Here is a 19,112-nt window from a genome sequence, read left to right as displayed (position 1 = left end):
GACCTACAAACTTAATACCTAGCAGCAGCCTAGATAGAAAATCTGTACTTAAGTCTGAATTAGAACTAAAGTAACATTGCTCGATGTATACATATACACACAAAACATATTTAAAATATGAATGCACAGATTGGAGCAGGTGAAATTTTTGTGGTATTTTCTTTACCGCTTAACTATCTGCCTTTATCTGTGAGAATGCCACTCACTTAATGGATGGCAAAACAATTTAAAAGTTAGGAGAAAATTACAGTTGATGTTTTTATAAGAAAAAATTCATCAGAAAATAATATGTGGTGAGGGAAAAAATGCTGAAGTACTGCTCATCCCCCATTGATTCTCCATCCAGCTGAGCTTATAATCTTTGTCTCTTCTTTGCTTCCTTCCCTTCCTTTCCTCTCATTCAAAAGTACTTGGACTATGCTCCTATTTCCGGCCACCTGTCTTTTCTTTCCCAAGGCATGGGCTTATACCAGACCCTTGCAATTAACACTCAGTGATGTTACAGTGACGCAAGCTGACCATAGCTAAGCTGACTTCAGTGGAACGTCATGACTTTGACCAGAAAGATTTGACCCAATTGCTGTGACCTGACACAATTGCAATCTAATGCAGCTTCAAGTCTTAAAGCAATAGCCCTTGAAACCACTACAGAGACTTATGTGAAAGCCAAAACCAAGCAGAATAAGACAGAATTAAACCCAGGAGAAAGGCACTCCAAAAAAACCTGTAATTATATTACACATTTTGTCTTCTAATAAGCAAAAGGGAACTAACTGTGTTTTGACAATTGGTAAGATGTCTCTTTGCCTAACAGTCAGCTCTGTCATGTCCTCCTAGGTTATGTCCTCTGCTGAATATATCTATTTGTTCAAATATTAGGGACAGAATGAAGTCTCTGTGCTGACTGATCAACATATAGTGAAGCTCCCCTGCAGTGCAAAACAAGGGGATGTGCAGTACTGAACAAATCCATGCCACGTTCTGTGACTCTGCCTGTAGCAGTGAGGGATTACACTGCAGTAGCTGAAATGACTGTAAATTTTTTACTGTGGGTCAGCCTTCATGCTCAGGAACCAAGCTGCAAATCTTATGCAGGTTTTTTTTTTTTTTTTTTTTTCCTTCTAGTGATTTTGCAATATTCAATGTAAGGAACTTTTTTATTCTCCCACTTACACAGCATCTATAGATTAGCCTTTAAAAATCTTCCCCACAATTTTAACACCAAAGCAAAATTTCCTTGCTCCATAACCACCACTGGGTGGAACATTTTCACCTGTATGTTACTACAATCATACTGCAAGTCTCAGCAAGTCTCTACCTCACTTTTCAGTCTTTATTATAATGTCTTATGAACAAAGTTTCTCCATCTTATCTAGTTTTTTCTCTCTTTCACTGTTGTTTACTACCATCCAGAGCCAGAATTGTTGCTAAACTAAAAACCAAATGATATGCTGTTTCTGGCAAAATTAATTATCCAAATACAGCAAGATTCCTTATAAGGCTCAGTAATTCTATGCCTTTGTTCCAAAAGAGAAATCATGGATAACCACATGGTCCAATTTTGTAAATTAGAATCTAGCACTAGACTTAAAATTAACAACTTGGGGCCTAACCATGAGGCCAAATTAATGGTTAAATTACTTTTTAAATCTATTCTGAGTTCATTGCCTGGGTGCAGTTACAGATTTGTGTGTGCTATCTAGGACAGTGATGAATAGTGACTAAATGTACCCCATGAATTCAGTCCTGAATACTTGTTTCTAATTAAATACTTTTTTCTGTCAGCAAGTTCCAGGAAGTGATTTCTGTACTTCAGAATCGCTAAAAATGTGTTGTTATGACTCTGTATCAAGTATTTTTTTTTTCCCCAGAGTACTGTTTTCTATGATCTTTGGAGATAAAGCTGCATCTCCAGTGACTTAAACAAAAAGGTGGACGTTGTTGTGACTACCATTACCGATAACCTGAAAGAAGGCCTTCTAGGTAAGACTCTTACCCGGAAAAGTCTGATATCCTGGTTTTCAGAATAAACACTTCCTTCTCTCAAAAAGCAACTAGTGTGCTGGCAGGGAGAAGAATGAGAGCAATATCTTTGAGGGGTGGGGAGGGGAAGGTGTGGTAAATAATTGAAAAGGAAAAACTGAAATCACGAGAGGGTCCATAACCATTTTTCAGAGGAAGATCTGAGAAAAGGGCAACTCCAAACAACTTTTTCATGGAAAATGTAAAAAAAAAAAAAAAAAAAAGAATACAGAGACTGTAGTAGTGAGGCAGCCCAGATATAGGCTTCCCAGACTTGTCAGCCCAAAGAAACAGCTGGAGGGCTTGCTCCCTCTGCTGGAGCATCCTAATGGACCCACAAGAAATCTGCTAGTTTGACCCACTTTTAAAGTCCACAGCAAATCTCTTTGACCAGGAAATAAAGATTTTACAAATATGGTCTCATTAATGCAGGGTTGATTACCACTTCTGACTTACTATCACAAGGATTTTTATTTTTATTTTTTTTAACAATGTACTGAATATGCAGGTGAAGGCAGAGGGAGAGAGCTATTTCATTGTTTTGTTTTTGAAAAGAAACAAGGCAGACAAGTTGAAACCCATATTTTTTAAATCATACCATATCAGTCCAGTCAAACTGGACTTTGGGAGGCAAAATAGGGAAAGCAAGAAGACTTCTTCCAGCATCATGTAATGCAGAAGAACAACTGCTGTCATATGACCTTTGCTCTAGGATGGATTACTTGCTATCATTCCTGTAGTCACATATAGACAAAGCCACATCCCTTTTTGAACTGTATGTTGTTAAGTACAGTCTGATCTTCGACACTTTGGCTTATGAATATATATCAGGTGAATACATGAATACAATACAATGAATAAATATTCAGGTGAATACAATGCCATCACTTAGTTATTTAGTGTTCATGTTGGATAATAACAGTCTAGTAGCATGATGCATAACAACATCAACAAACTGACTCAGACACTGACACAGCTCAACCTTTGCTTGCAATAGTTTGTGGCCGAGGCACCTCTCTCTCTTGGAGAATTAGGTTTACTTTTGGACTCAAAGACATCACACATGATTTCAGACAAATTATGGGATCTTGTATTGGCTTTCTACCTGCTAACTGAGACTCAAGATGTCTTACTCCTTCATGCATTTTTATAAACTTAAGTTACAAAGCTTTGGTATGGAATCCACCTCCTCCTGTACATGTATCTGACACAAATGTCTCCAATATAAGCATAATACTAAAATAGTAGAATAGTTAACTACTCAACTAGATATTAATTCGTGGATTTTGTGGCCTCTCCAGTTTAAATCAACTTATTTTCCAGTTCTCCCATCATTTCAGTGAACAACCTGGTGATCAAGTTAGAAATTCAATGGAGGAAATGGAAACCAAATTCTGCAGCAGTGACAAAGAGGAAGCTTTCAAAAGAGAAACGCCATACTGCATAGGAGAAATCGACTTCACCGCTTCTGGGAAGAAACGTGGAAAGGTACAGCAATGACTACTTTTAACCCTTTATCACTGTTGCTGTTGTTCAGCTGTTACTTGCTTAGCATTAAAGGTAGAGATTATAATAGTGAGGATCAACATATCACAGGGCTAGGCACCACACTGAAACCAAAGTAGGAACCATACCTTCATGAATACTAGCGAAATTCAAGATGAGACCTATTAACAAAGAGAACTCAAACACTTGTCTCACACAGACCTGCTACAGGTACAGTTGCTCACACCTTTTTTCCTTTAAAAAATAAAATAAAATCTCATGCCCAGCTTCCTTCATTTTGCATCATTTCCCTGTTTTAAACACTTTCTGCCAAGTAATCAATCACTGTGGATTTCAACTTTTAAAACATACTGTTGAGCTATTTTAAAACTCTCAAAGTTCCTTCCTTCTGTTCTGCTAATATATATAGAACAGGAAGAAGCAATAGATTTGTGTAGCACAATAAGAATCTAAAAGATCACAGCAAGGAATGGGCTGCCTACATGAAATCAGGCAAATATTTCAGCTAGTTCAGAAAAAAGTAGTGCCTAAAGAGATTTCTTGGCTTTGCTAAACTGGTGAGGAACTGAGGCAGTTAAAGAAGAGTAGCAACATTAAAGGAGAGAATGATAATATCAGTCTTTAATGCAGAATGAAGCCATGGAACTGACCTGATTAACAAGATGAAAATTTTGCAGAAACCTGCTAAATTAATCCTGGAACTTAGTTTTCTTATCAGGTCTCGCTCAAATAATTTGTTCCCAAGGAGTACTAATAAACATTTAATTATTATGATACATTCACCTCTGTATTCACCATGAAAAATACTGTATCCTACTGTACTATTATTATTCAGTATTTTTTGTTTTGTTTATTGAAGTTTATTAAGGTCCCGTGTACTATTCATCCTGGAATTATATTTGAAGTTATGCTCAACAAATGGAAGCTACCTGCTCCCAATTTGGTCGTCTCTTTAGTAGGGGAAGAAGAAAATTTCCAGATGAAGCCTTGGCTACGAGACACCTTAAAAAAAGGACTCATAAAAGCAGCTCAAAGCACAGGTTAGTGCTTTGGGCATTAAAGGAGAAATTTACATTGCTATATTCTCACACCTAATGATCTTTTAGCATCAATGGTCCCACTCACATGATTATTTTAGAAGTTCGAGGCTTTGCCGAATGCAGCCTACAACTTGCATTTAAATACCTTTTATTTATATATGTTGTTATAATAAGTTATTGTATTACAAATAGCAAAAATAAGCTATTTCAAACCAAATTACTCCAGACAATCATTTCTTAAGTGTAAAATTACCTGAGGTTATTCTCTCAAAGACGACAATAGAAAGATTGCAGAGATAGGACCAAATATGTTGTCCAACTTTTAAGTTGTAACAAAACAACTCTTAACATAGCTTAATTTTGGTCAAAAGTAACTCTTTTTCTCTCCATTCTTACTTTTTAGTTAACAAAATCCTGTTACAATTGTTTATAGTTTTTGAATATTTGTTTTCTGCAAATGTAAGAAATGTACTTTATTAGTGAAACAGAAGACTTAATATTTAGAGTCAAGTTTAAACAAAAGGGCCTTGTTAATGCTTAACATTAATGTCTAACATAGCAGAAAATAAGTCAGCTCACCTTCTCCCTGGCTGTACACATGAATTACAAGAGTAGGGAAATGCATTTAAAAACAAACAAAAATCAGGTCTGGAAATCTGAAAAGAAGTGCCTAATATTTAAGATGATTTATCTTTGTGAAAATAGCTGCAAAATGAAGTGAAAATATCAGTTCACCTCTTCCTACCTGGTCCTCATTTCAAGCCAACAACTTTCTCCTCTCCATCCCTTTGCCCCTTCCTCATGCAGACCTGCCTAGTGTAGTGATGTTGCTGATCATATTTAGACAGTAGACATTTACTCCTGTCTGGAAACAGCACTTTAGATAAGCATATTTACATTAGAGTAAAGATGGCTGGCAGGATATGTAAAGCACACCTGCTTGGGCACAATTTCCTCTTTCCCTTGTTAAAGCCTTACATTCCATGTATGTCTTTTAATTCTAAAAATTACAGTCTATCAAGATCTGTTTGCAGCTTATCCAATTATCTAAACAAAACTTAAATCTAGTACTTCCCATAATGTTACTTGACACACAAACCTGTCCAATTACAAAGAAATTGTCTAACAATTAAAATATTTTCAGATGCCTGGATTTTTACCAGTGCTTTACGTGTTGGAATAACAAGACACTTAGTGCAAGCAGTCCGAGATCACGCACTGGCTAGTGCTTCATCCAAAGTAAGAGTGATTGCCATAGGAATAACTTCCCTCGGAAAAATTCAGCACAGAGAAATTCTGGAGAACGCAAAGGTATTTTTCCTTTTATTCTACTTGTGAGACAGGATTGTTCAGAAGTGAACTTCACATTTACAAAATTTGGAAGTAGTAGGCAGCAAAACATCGTGCTGTCTTAAAAGTGGGATTCAAAGGGTGTTTTAGGGAAAGACCTTAGCAATGAGCACGAAGAATCGTTAGACCCCACTGCTTCCATGCCTCGTGCGTTAAACTTGGCAGCAAATCTGCAAATATCCACCAGGTGGCAGGATTGGCCATTAGCTCAGTAGCTGGCAATAGGGTGAACCTGAGGAACAGCACACATCATAGGATGCCTTAAAGCTTTTTTTCTCCTTGTTCATCTACGGCAGAATTCCAAGCTATTTCAGAAATACTGTAAAAACTGAATATCCTAGTATGAAACCGAGTCGTAATTATTTCAAGTTCTCCTGGCCAGTCACTGAACTGGTGTCTAATACACAAAACCTTCTCTACATGCTGGGCCAAAAGTGCTAGCCATACAAGGCTTTGTTTAGTTGGTGAGAGTTCTGGGGACTTCAGAATTCAGATCAAAGCAATTGAAGTTTGTGAGAGGGGGAAAAAAAAAAAGTACACACAAAACAACAATAAAATACACACTAACAAAAAAAAAAAGTAAAAAAAAAATCAGAAGAGTTGTTGCAAATGCCAAATTGATGCTGAATTGACTTGGAGGTGGAAAAGGGAATTAATGACATTCTTGTCACTGCACTGTCTGTCCTAAGCAGACTATTATAACAGTAAAATGGGTGTATAGTAGTGACAACAACACTTTCTGTGTTATTTTACTTTCCTACAGAAGCTGAAAAGCAGGTAACAAACACAGCCCTTTGAACTTGCACCTAGTTCTCTCAGATAAGCTGGCAAGTACCAGCTATCAGCAGGGAGGCTGCCAGACTGTATTTGCATTTTATTGTCATTAGTTTTCTCTCTTTTCCATCCCTTTTGCCAAGGACAGGTATCAATGTGCTCTGTCAGATGAGGCTCTCCAGCTGGAAGACTTTAACCTATTTGTGTGGCTCAGAGGAAAGAATCTCATTAGGGAATTTTGTTTAGAAAAGTTCCTTTGGCAAGAGCAAACTAGTTGCTTCACCTCCCTCCCAATCTAAGTGATCAAAACACACCTGGATCTTTCCCAAACAGTAGCTAAAAAATAAGTGCACCATTCTTTTTACTGCATTAGATTTTCTCCCTCTTGACTAAAGCACAAATCCTTTGTCAAAGAGTAGGTGGAGAGCACTCTTGACCCTCTGACTTCTGGCACTGCTTCTACCCAAGAACACCCTAGATCTTAGAAACTTTAGGACAAAAAAGAGCTATAGACAAGGATATTGACCTAAACCCAGTTCTTCTTATAGTTGACACTAACACAAACAGCTTGTTGTATAAAATAGAGCTAAGAATTCACAGTAGCAAGGAGAAAAACAAGGCCCAATATCAGTGGGTCACTCCTTCATTTCTGTGTTACTGGCATGCATTAAACAACCTTGAACAACTGCTTCTGCATTTTCAGTGGACACAGGAAAATCCCTGAGAGATTTTTTTTCAGTTGGTTGTTGTGTACCGGGGTCCCAATCTAAGGCCACATCTCTCTGGCAAGTAGGCTTAATGTTACATGACAGCAGAATATAGGCACAACCTCCATCTAAACAAAACATGAAAGCAAGTAACTGCTTCAAGGTAACCTTCCCCAATGAGACAGGAGCAGGAGGGAGGCAAGAGAAATTTGTGGCACAAGCTGTTTGTAAAGGACATGCAAATTTACTACTTCCCCTCCCTGGAACAGCCTCTGACATTTCTACTCTTCCCAGAGCTGCTGAGAGGGCAAGAATCCCTACCTGTACCTGCGTGCTCTGTCACATTTTTAGAATGCAGCTTCCACATTAAGAATAACCATGAGACCTCACATAACCGTGTAAATTAAACCAAACTGTGTTTAAATCTATATGGATGTATAGCAGGCTGACTTATCTACTGGTCTAAGCATGGTGAAAACGTTACTGAAATGAACAGGTTTGCCCTTGTCTAAAATCAGGCACAAACATCTGAGACATTAAGGCATCACTCACAGTTATCTAGTCTCATGGCCCCAAACATTTGTGCAAGCACTTGCAGCACCTCTGCACAAATGCCTTTGTTCTAGAGATGATTCCTAATGTCAGTATATTTTGCAGAGCCTGAGAGGGGAACTTCAGGGACTTCAGCTTTCAGGCTATCACAAATAGCACCTTTCAGAAGAAACAAATACTCCTTCCTTTATATAGAGGCTATTCAAGTGTCTGAAAAGTGGTGCTCTATGTCATGGCACAGATAACATGAAAAAGGGAGATGAAGCACATAGAAATGCAGACTGTTCTTTGTAGAAAAATGCTCACATCTCTCCTATCTCTAGGATGAAAGCCTTGTACATTACCAATCAGATGATAATGTCCAAGGCCCACTGTATTCACTGGACCACAACCATTCCCATTTTATTTTGGTGGATCACGTAACACCAGAGGATCCAGACAGAACAACTGAACTACGGCTCACCTTGGAAAAGCACATTTCAGAACAGCGCACTGGGTATGGTGGTAAGTAGACTATACAAGCATCCTATAGTTTGAATAATAGCGACATTACAGGGATACATGTGGGTCCCTCGCCTTATCAAAGGCAACTCCAGTTCTCAGTTTACCATCTACATAGGCAAGATCAAGTAAACACAGTTGTCATTGTGTAAGAGGCAGAACTAAGCTGACTTCAGTTGAAAAAAAATGCTCTTTGAACCAAAAATCCTGACATTTATTGCATCTCCTTAAACATAGCTCAAAGCTGACCTTCAAAGCATCTCTCAAATTGCCTCAAAACACAACAGATGGAAAATAAATCCAGGTTTAAGTGCCCTAACCAGTGGCTCTAAGAGATGGATGTTCATTGTTGTATACTTTTATCCCCTCTCACACTGAGTCTTGAATTGCTCCCACTCTGGAAGAAAAGACTTGCCAAAGCCTTCTGAAAATTTTTAAGCCATATTTGTTTCAGGATAACACTTTATCCTGGGTGAACAGCATAGCATCTAATATCCCTCTAAACCAACGTGAGCTTTGTTTACAATGAGAACTGAGCATGGGGTAGGCCTCCTGTTGCGATTTATGGAAATAATTCAGTTGTAGTCCTAATACAATTACTTTCACCTTTCCTTTGTTTCTGTAATACCTGCAGTGCTAGCACAGCTAAAACACAGGAGAAAGAGCTCACTTATTCACATTTTCATGCTTCACTGGAGTATTCAATTACATAGCCTATAGTATGGTTGCACAGATATATCTGAGAGCAGGAATGCACCCAATGTTTATGCTGTGACTCAGTTGGGAAAGACCACAGGTGGACTCTAATGGTAGGCAGAGGTTGCAGTGCTGACAATTGGAAAATAGCCTCTTTCTGCTTGCAAACCAAGCTGATCAAACAAATCTCTGAGGAACAATTTTCTGTCCAAAAATTCTGATTCATTTGACAAATATTTCACTGGAGTATACTGAGTTCAGTGAGATCTTCTATAAAGAAAGCAATTATAGTTCATTTAAGTTCAGCAAACCCATTTAACCTTACTGAACTAAAATACTTTAATAAGGTCGCACAGAATTTCCCTATTAAAATATCTAAAAATTATACAAAGGAAATTTTTGGTATTTTGAATATTTTTTTCACATAAGTACTTCCTACCTTCCCCAATATAACATCAGAATTCCCTACTACCACACACAAAAGTGTAAATTTCACCTAGAACTATGCTAAATGAAGAAGATTCAAAACCAGAAATGTTTTCCAAGGATTCTGTAGTCATAGGGGTCAGTTTTCAAACTAGAATAGCACCTTAAAGATGTATGGCACTACTATGCCATTCACTAAAACAAGTCAAGTTACCTACCAATCATGGCTAAACTACAGCTCAGTTCTCCTTTATCTCTGTATTCATCCCACATCAGATGCAACAAGTAGTAGAGACTGGGAGACCTACAAAGGGAAACAACAAAAAACTGTTTGAACCAAATACCTTTTTATCTTCCAACTATAAGAGGCATTAATCTCATGACGCTGCTGGCTCTCTTAGGCCAATCTACAGTCATCTTCAGAATTCTGAGTTCAGTGTTTACAGTATAAACCATTTAGAAAAAAGTGGATACCTGTGGGAGAATGGATGAACAGGGATGCCTTCACCATTTCTTCCCCTGCAGCCATAAAATAAGTTAAATATTTGATAGGCGTTTCTTTTAAATATAGCACTACTCTAAAAATAAAAGATTATAATATTGATAGTGACCACATTAGACTGTACTGAATGATGTTTAGGCTCTTTAATCAGAGTGATAAAGAGTATATAGGGTAAACAAACATCTTAAATCAACAGTGCTGTGATGTACAGAAGTGCCAATATCCACATTTTGCAGCTGAGGCACACAGAGGTGTGAAGAGACTGAACTACTTGCCAGGAATCACACGAACGTTTATGGTAAATGTGCCTCGGTCCTGAATCTTAGACTAAGGCCCTGTCTGGCCATAGGGTTATTTTCTTCCTTTGCCACTTGCTTCTGCAGTTGCCTGCAGTTTCAAGTTTTGCTAGGTACTGAAACAGGACATAATAGAAGTACTTTTAAAGTGAACAGCAGAAAAGCAATAGTTTTTGTGATAACTGTTAACACTTGTTTATTTTTGTTTTCTTCTTTAAACCATCTATTTCACAGGAACAGGCAGCATTGAGATTCCTGTGCTTTGCTTACTGGTAAATGGAGGACCAAGCACACTTGAGGTAATAAGCTGTTTGTAATTTAAGAAAAAAAAAAAAAAAGGTAATAAATACTAAATAATTACTGGAAAAATGGTTGGATGAGAAATACATGTGTTGGCACTTTACATGAAGTAAAGATTTAGATCTATACATAATTTAAGAACAGAATTCCATTAATGTTAAAATTAACCATATTTGCTTGGAAGAAATATTTCATTTTGAAAAGGTGCTGGCAAATCAGTAAGGCTTCTACTGCCAGCTAGTACAGTGCAAAGAAAAAAATTCAAAACCAGAACAAAACCTCAGAAGTCAGCTTCAAATTTAGTAGAGTAGAAATACTGTGCTATTACTTGAGATGACATCTGAAAGGATTAATCATTCAGCAAGAGAGAGAACTGTCACAGAACTCCGTGGAAACGCAAGGCCAGGTTTTCTAGATATTCCTCTTTCAAATGATAGTGTCCTACTTCCCCTGAGCAAAAATACCTTGTATGATAGAAGACTGGAGAGTTGCCTGCTAACGTTCTCATATCCTGTTTAGCGAAGAATCAGTTATGATTTTTTTTGAGCACTTCCACAACTTCCAGAACATGTTGACTAGGAGATCTATAATATCTTACTTTTTCTGATATTTTATTTTAGTACTTGGTAGCAGTCAATATCAGCATGGCTTTTTTTTTCTTTTTTTTTTTTTTTTGATAATACTCTCAGCTGAAGACAAATACCCTACTGTACCTTTTAAAGAGAGAAAATTTTCAGAATGTATAGCTAGGTTTAGCAGCCAGAAAAGCCTGCTGAGAATTCCTGTACAGCACTCCTCTTGCACTTGACCATTCTGAACTACAAACAGCTATAGGGAAGGAGTGGAGAGAGGGGAGGGGAAAAACAAGAAACAGACAACCAGTCATGAACAAAGACGTTTTATGCATTGCCTGTCCAAATCTGGATGCTTAGCTACTCAGCACGTGTCATGGAAAGCACTATAATCAGGGACGTATAACACAGAAAATCTGCCACAAAGTCAAAAAAATCCCAATAGTCCAGACTCCTCTGGACTGACTCCAGAATGAATAGGTACATACTTATTTCTAGTTTGCAAGGAATCTTTCTTCTTTGAGTAACATTTTCTTTGCATGTATGAATTCTAAAAATGTACTTTTTAAACTACAGAGGATTTGCATCGGTTTGGAAAATTCTGCTCCCTGGCTTATCTTAGCAGGGTCTGGAGGTACAGCTGACATCTTAGCTGCATTCATGAATGAGCCACAGCTTATTGTGCCAGAAGCTGTTGAAAAGCAATTTAAGGAGAAATTCCCTGCAGAAAGCTTCTTGTGGAAGGACATTCTCCAGTGGACAGCAACAGTGAGCTCATGTTTGATAATTGCATGCAGTATTTGATAATTACATGCATCATGTTCACAAGCTCTCTTTTACCATTCCTAGCTTCAGTACTCCTTTCAGTGTAGTTTGAAAACACACTCCCCCAAAGTTTTGGATACTCCATTGCTCTCTTGCTAATGCCATATACCTCTCTAACACTAAAATCAAGGTGTCAGTTGATCATACAAGCTACTTTGTCCTAGTGACTCAGCTGAAGACCAAAGCCTCTGTTCTTTCTCAGTTATTTCCTCAAGTAACAACCAGCACCCAAGAATCCCAGAGTCCTTCTGGAGGACATGAAGCATTATTTATCCTCCACAGCTGTGGAGCTCATGCAGCTGTGAAAGAAGCAACCTAATTCATGATCTACAGCTGTTAAGTGGAAAACCTAATTGTGGGCATGCATGAATAAATTAACAAGAACAAAGAGTGTTTAGAAGTTACCCTATATATTGTTGGTTATTTGTATTCTTCTTAAAAAAGACAGACAAAACAGATCCATAGATTGTCTTTATTCTTTGTCTTGAGGCACACTCACTGAACTTAAACCACTATGGCTAAATGTTTAAGAAAAAAAAAAACACTTTGACATTGTCTTCATGTGAAGATTGAAGAACACTGTATGCCTCTGAGACAAATGGAGGCATTTGCCACACAACCTCACCCACTACTTATTCTTTGCAGTCCTCACTGTAATCCTTAGCTTTGAAGGTCCACATGCTACTTCCATTAGGGAGGACTTTGTCAGATCACTAAGAAAAGGAGATGGAAGGGCATCAAGAAGCAGCATTGCCAGGTTATCCAAAAGTCCTGGTGCAGCTGCACTATGAGAAACAAAACTCGAAGAGCCAGAAGGAGAGTACTGTATGTGTCACATTCAATGACTTTTACTCAAAGAAGCTTTAGAGACCATGCTTTGAAATAAACAACTCTGAGAGGAGAATTTGAATGTCAGAGCAGAAAAAGGTAAAGCAGAATTAGTGATCACAGCATGACTATGAATCAAATAGGAATGGGAGTTAAAGATCTTCTAGTTAAAGCACTGCCCTGATTCTCAGGGTCTCCAAGTTCTGCTCCTCCTATCGTGCTATGCAATGCTGGGAAAGACAATAACTACCTCCTTGCCTCAGGACCTATTTATATGGAAAGCTAATAATGTTCATCTTCTTGCCAAACCTCAGCTTTGCATTTAGAATGCATGTTCTTTGGGAAAAGCTGTACATGTGGTCTACACTGGGCTCTTAGACATTAGTGTTTAGACAGTGGTTTAAATGATTTCTGTTTCAACTCCCAATAGATTCAGAACATTATTTCACACCAACATCTTCTAACTCTGCACAACTTTGAGCAAGACGATTCAGAACTAGACACAGTCATTTTAAAAGCTTTAGTAAAAGGTAAGAACAATAATTGTAATACTTTGTTATTTGACCTCACTGTGCCATAAATATATTTTATTCTTGTCCAGAGCAAGTTCGGTTGACTGTTCCATAAGATTTCATTTCTAATGAAGAGTTGTTCTGCTTGCTTATTGACAAAGTAACTGGCAGCTTTTGAATCTAGCATTAAACTAGCGTTTGCTTTTTAATCTCATGCTATTGTATAGTATTATATTAATTAGTCCTTTATTTCACAGCTTGCTTCTCTTAGTAGTAGAGGCAGTAGAAGAACTGATATATACTGTAACAGTTATTCCATTTACAAACCATTAACAAAAAAACCCAACACACACAACAGAAAACACAATCAGACCTGAACTACCTTAGTTCCAGAAACAACCAAGTACAACCAAGTTGTTCTATAAAAAACCTTCACTGTCTGTTCTGAAATACATTACTTGCTCTGCCAGCCCTTTTAATTTGTGTTAGACTAGCCTAACTTTAGCATTAGAGAAAAAGGACATTCTATTCCTCATGCGCTAATTAAAACAAGACAAAAACAATAGCCTCACCCTCCCCGCTTTCTGCAGATCAGGGTCTTTCTTAAAATACTAATTTAATTTGATGTTTTAAGAGAATTTAGCCACTAAAATATTCAAAAAATGAGGTTTTAGATTAATATTTCTTAAATGAGGAGAAAAAACACCTGTGAAGGGTTCCTGGTTTAGTGACCTACAAATCTGTGATAACTGAATGATAGCTGATTTTGCCAATCAAATTACCAATACTATATTGAATTAAATGTAACTAGTGTAAAGTACTGAATTTATTTGCCTTTCTTATTTGTTCCAGCCTGTAAAAGCCACAGTCAGGAGGCCCAGGAATATTTGGATGAACTAAAGTTGGCAGTGGCCTGGAACAGAGTGGACATAGCTAAAAGTGAAATATTCAATGGTGATGTGGAATGGAAGGTACAAGGTTTTATTGCATTAGAGGCCAATCGGCGTGTAACCTAAAGGGTGTGGGACACGAACATACTGACAAGAAAGGCCTCAGTTTTCATCACTACCTGCATTCCTCACTAAGAGATTAGGCAGCCATAGCATCCTTGTTTAAGATGTCTTTCTGGTTCCCATCCTGCCCCCCAAATGATAATGGGGGAAGACAGGTGAATAATTCAGTGGTTGTGTTCTTTTTCTTGAGCCTTTGAGGATCAAGAACCCTTTACCCCCACACCTCTTTCTGTACAGACCTTTAAGCACGCAAACCACTGTTTCTAACTGCTACATAAATACCCAGTGCAGTGGGTACCTGAACATCATCACAAGTCCTACAGCTTGCTACTTGTGCTAGTGTTTTAATATTAATGTTTACATAGACATTTTCTACATAGTTCTATCCCTCTTTCTCATCATACCTACAACTGACCTGTTGTAAGGCACAATGTATGTGTCCTAACAGTAAGTTTTACCTCCTTTCCTTATTCATCCATGAATATCTCTAAACCCACTGTTTTTCTTCCTTTTTTACCCCCCATTCCTCGTCCTTCAATCAATCTAGTCCTGTGACCTGGAGGAAGTGATGATGGATGCTCTGATCAATGACAAACCAGAATTTGTCAAGTTATTTATTGACAATGGGGCCAACATATCCGAATTCCTGACATACAGTCGTCTGCAGAGACTCTACTGTTCCATTTCTCAGAAGTGTCTCCTCTACAAACTTCTACTGAAGAAACATGAGGAAAGCAAAGTGACCTTGGCAGGGCTCACAGGTCAGCAGCAGCAGGAGTCCTACCCACTCTTCACTCTCAGTGAAGTTTCTAGAGTTCTCAAGGATTTTCTCCATGATGCATGCAAAGGTTTCTACCAAGATCTCAGACACGGAGGCAAGAAGAAATCTGTGAGTAACAACTTTCCATCATAAATCTGATCCCCTGCAATTTAGAATTTTAAAAGTTTTGGCCATTTCTTGGCTTCAGGGATGGGACAAGGAAGGAAATGGAAGAAAACGTTGGTTTCTTTTTTTTTTTTTTAGCTCATTAATCTTACAGCTAAAAATGGTCTAGTTTTTTAAATTTCAAAATTAGAAAGAAAGGGATTTCTAAGATAAACATGTTGCAATTCCTCTTTCTCCCCCTCTGCCATGCAGGGTTTTACTCAAAATGTTACTGTACCTTGAACTAGAGTTAAAATATTCAGTCCAAGGTCTGCGCTCACACTGTTTTTTAAGTTAAACCTTGAAAATGGTAACCTCTGTAAGCAAAACTATTTATGCATTTATACTATATAGAAGCAGAACCTAATATTCAATAGTGTGCAGAGCATGATGGTTGCCTTTAGGTCATTATAATCTTATTGAGTGACATAACACAGCAAGAAGTGATAACAGTTGTTTGAAGTAATACATGAAAAAGATTAGCATAGATAGATAAAATAGCTGTGAAAAAGGATAGCATAGTACCACTGTGGAATGTCTGCATTTTTGCAATACATTTTTTTTGCATTTTGAATGAAACTCAGAAATACCAAAGTTCTTGCAAAGCACTGGAAACCATGCATCCAAACTGATTTCCAGAGAAGTACAGGGAAACTTGTTAAAGATCAGAGTTCTAGAGTAATATAGTAATTAAAACTTTTGATATTTGCAAAGTTCTAGTTTAATCTCAGAACTCTTTGAACTCCAAAATAAATTGTCATTTGAGACATAACTTCAATCATTTTTGCTTTACTAAATCTTACCTGAATTAATCAGTAATACAAAAAACTATCCAAGTTTGAATCTAGGCAGGTTTTCCCTGTGCACAAGAACAGAATATGGGGTAACACCTTACAGAAATAAAAGTTTGCCACTGCAGTGTCACTTACCTTTGCAGAATTTGGCAGTAACTGACATAAAAACAACTGATGCAAATAAGACCCAAGTCAGATACAAGATCACACTGCCCCCCTTAAAAGCTTCTTTCCATGGTTGTGACCAGCAGCCCAATCCCAATAACATTGGCAATACTAACAGCATCCCTGTAGTGGGATACCAGTGTGCTCCTACTAAATTGTTCTAGATTTCAATGCAATTTAGTATACTAAATAACTCCCTACAGACAAAAAAAAAAAAAAAAAAAAAAAAAAAAAAAAAAAAAAAAAAAAAAAAAAAAAGAGGGGGTGGACCAAACCATTAATTTGAAGAAAACACCAAAGTTTAAGTGATTTCAAAAATATCCTTGCATAAAGTTGTTTTAGAAAAAAGCCACACACCACTCTGGCTGCTTCTAATTAACGCGATTGATATTGATATATAGATATTTTTAAAATACACTTTAAATTCAGGACTTGACCTAAGTTGCCATACTTTCTCTGGAGAGTTTTTTTTTTTTAATCAAGCATTAAAGGAACAAGCACCATTCCACTTAAAATAATCCCTGCATGAGGAAGAGGTTTCTCAAAGGAAAGACTAAAAAGAGAGCTCTATTCTTGTCATGTACAGGGCCTTGGTGTGACTTATTCCTGTTTAAATAAAATGCTTTTTGTTCCCTTTTCTCTGAAACTACATCCTCTGTGGCAGTTGAGCAGAATCTGATATAACCGTAGGCCAGCTCAGATTAGTTAATCACAGGTCTGTCTTGTATGATATTACACACCAGAGGTGAAACCCTGGCCTTAATAAAGTCAATGAGAGCTTTGCCATTGACTTCAGTGGAGTCATGGTTTCATCCAGAACATTCTCACACATATTGAGTTATATCAGGGACACAAGGGTCCTTTGATTCAGTACAGAATGAACTAATTACCTCAGACCCACAGGAGAAAGAAAAAAAAAAGAAAAATCAAAAGACTATGAAGTGGCTGGCAAGGCCAGAGGCTGCTTAGATCATGCCATTTGCACGGAATGAAATTGCAAAGCAGGTTTTAATTTCTGAAAACCATATTTCAGGATAAAACAAATACAAGGCAATTACCTGAGCCCTTGGACATGAACCAGAAAAGTAAAAATCCTTGGAGGGATTTGTTTGTATGGGCAGTACTTCAAAACCGGCACAAGATGGCAAAGTATTTCTGGGCTATGGTAAGCATCACGCTATAGCTCCTTCAGGTGAGGTATTGTCATATTTCATGTATATGAGATGGTTTTTTGCTCTGCCTTGCAGCTCAGATGATAGATAGGTTTGCTTCTGAAATACTGGATGCACATTTATAGCACCTTTCATCTCAGCATGTCTCATGCCAGCAGGGGCCAGGGGGCCTGACAGAGGTAGAACAGAACAGCAGCAGGTGTAAATCAGTGCAGCCTGAAACTGCTGATTAACTTCAGCTGCAGAGCTGACCCTTGTCTTCCTTGCTGCTGATGACTCACCACTCAGTCTCAGATTTTGTTCCTTCTACAAGAGGTCAATTGTTTGTGCTTTAGCGGGAGGACAGTGCGATTGAGCATCTTCAGCTTATTTGCTGGATACATAGGGAACAACAGCATCACAGTCCCAGGGACTGAGCTTCAAACTGGCATAATTGGCTCCTGTTTTGCACCCTTCCACAGCTGAGGCCATCTCACACATCTGCAGTACCACAGTTTCTGTTTCTTCCCCCTCCTGCTCCAGAGGCCAGACACAGCTCCATCTGCAAGCATCCAGCTAGCTGCATCTGGCCCAAAGGGGTCACGTGAAGGGAGATAAACCACAGCACAGCTCTTCAACCAGTGAGTGTGTGCATGCAGACACATCTGCACCTTGAAGGACTTTGTGTTTGTGGAGCCCTGTTACCAGAAAGCACATTTCTCTGCTGTGTGTTACTGTTGTGTCTCTACCAGCTGTGCTCCCTCCTTTCCCATACGTCCTTATGCAGGGTCTCAGCACAGCCATGCTCTAGAAAACTGAGCAGCATGAGAGTGTTTTGTTTTATTTCCATAACCCATTCTTCTCTTCTAGGTCCTCAACTGTTACCCCAAATCAGGCCCCCTAAGGTCAAACATACCCAGGTGTCACCAGCCTCATAAGGCACAAGAACTACTTACGCATGGTTTTTGACTCTCAAATATTATCAAAACTGCAATTTCTGTAGACAGTTTAAACTTTCAAGTCTGTCTTTTAGGGAAGGCTCTTCCAAGAGAAGACATGCATGAATTTGTTATTCATTAGTGAAGCGTCCCCAATTGAGCATTTCAGACTGGTAACACCTCTCCATTTTACAGGGTCAGGAGGGTGTAGCTTCAGCTCTGGCAGCCTGTAAGATCCTTAGGGAGATGTCCCACCTGGAGACAAAGACAGAAGTAGCACGTATAATGAAAGAAGCGAAGTATGAGCAGCTCGCTGTTGGTAAGTAAAGGCAGCTATTTAACAGCATCAACAGTTTCCAGAGGCCACTCTGGAAGACAAGCAAGTAGGGGGTAAAAAAACAACAACAAATAACACACACACCAAAACCCTCAAGAAGTTGTAAAAAGCCAACTGTCATGAGTAATTTAACAGACTTGCAACACAGCCAGTCCCAAGTGTTCAAATACCACAGAAGGAGGACTAAAACTCCAGATTCTCATTCTGGAAAAATCAGTGTTCTAAGGCTGACCCCTGGGATGCATGGAAGAAGTATCTCCCTTGATGCATATTGGTATTTTAAGTGTTTGACCTTACTACAAGGTGTATTACAATGACAGGCAAGATAGAATAACCAGAACACTTCCAGGCTCATAGCAGTCTCATTGCCCTGCAACATC

At 38.3% G+C, this 19,112-nt stretch overlaps 2 protein-coding genes across 3 annotated transcripts in view; one reads left to right on the top strand and one right to left on the bottom strand.

Annotated features, from left to right (window-relative positions):
• The window catches only part of TRPM5 (transient receptor potential cation channel subfamily M member 5), a 50,061-nt gene that overhangs the window by 9,916 nt on the left and 21,033 nt on the right, over positions 1-19,112 (top strand). Inside the window, exons 2-13 of one of the 2 annotated variants that reach the window (XM_068683456.1) lie at positions 1,872-1,983; positions 3,363-3,510; positions 4,388-4,568; positions 5,713-5,879; positions 8,275-8,455; positions 10,607-10,671; positions 11,821-12,012; positions 13,328-13,427; positions 14,262-14,380; positions 14,970-15,311; positions 17,340-17,471; positions 18,591-18,714. In XM_068683456.1, the coding sequence (XP_068539557.1) occupies positions 3,394-3,510; positions 4,388-4,568; positions 5,713-5,879; positions 8,275-8,455; positions 10,607-10,671; positions 11,821-12,012; positions 13,328-13,427; positions 14,262-14,380; positions 14,970-15,311; positions 17,340-17,471; positions 18,591-18,714 (1,720 nt within the window). In that variant the 5' untranslated portion in view covers positions 1,872-1,983; positions 3,363-3,393. Of the gene's footprint in view, positions 1-1,871; positions 1,984-3,345; positions 3,511-4,387; positions 4,569-5,712; positions 5,880-8,274; positions 8,456-10,606; positions 10,672-11,820; positions 12,013-13,327; positions 13,428-14,261; positions 14,381-14,969; positions 15,312-17,339; positions 17,472-18,590; positions 18,715-19,112 lie in introns of both variants that reach the window. The other variant, XM_068683457.1, reaches the window with a different exon arrangement.
• KCNQ1 (potassium voltage-gated channel subfamily Q member 1) overlaps positions 1-19,112 on the bottom strand; it is a 389,773-nt gene that overhangs the window by 363,542 nt on the left and 7,119 nt on the right. The gene's annotated exons all lie outside the window — the stretch shown is intronic.

Source organism: Anas acuta, chromosome 5 (genome assembly GCF_963932015.1).
Source record: "Anas acuta chromosome 5, bAnaAcu1.1, whole genome shotgun sequence".
Classification (NCBI taxonomy): Eukaryota; Metazoa; Chordata; class Aves; order Anseriformes; family Anatidae; genus Anas; species Anas acuta.
Note: the sequence above shows the minus strand (reverse complement) of the source record. Positions and strands in the feature narration are given on the sequence as shown.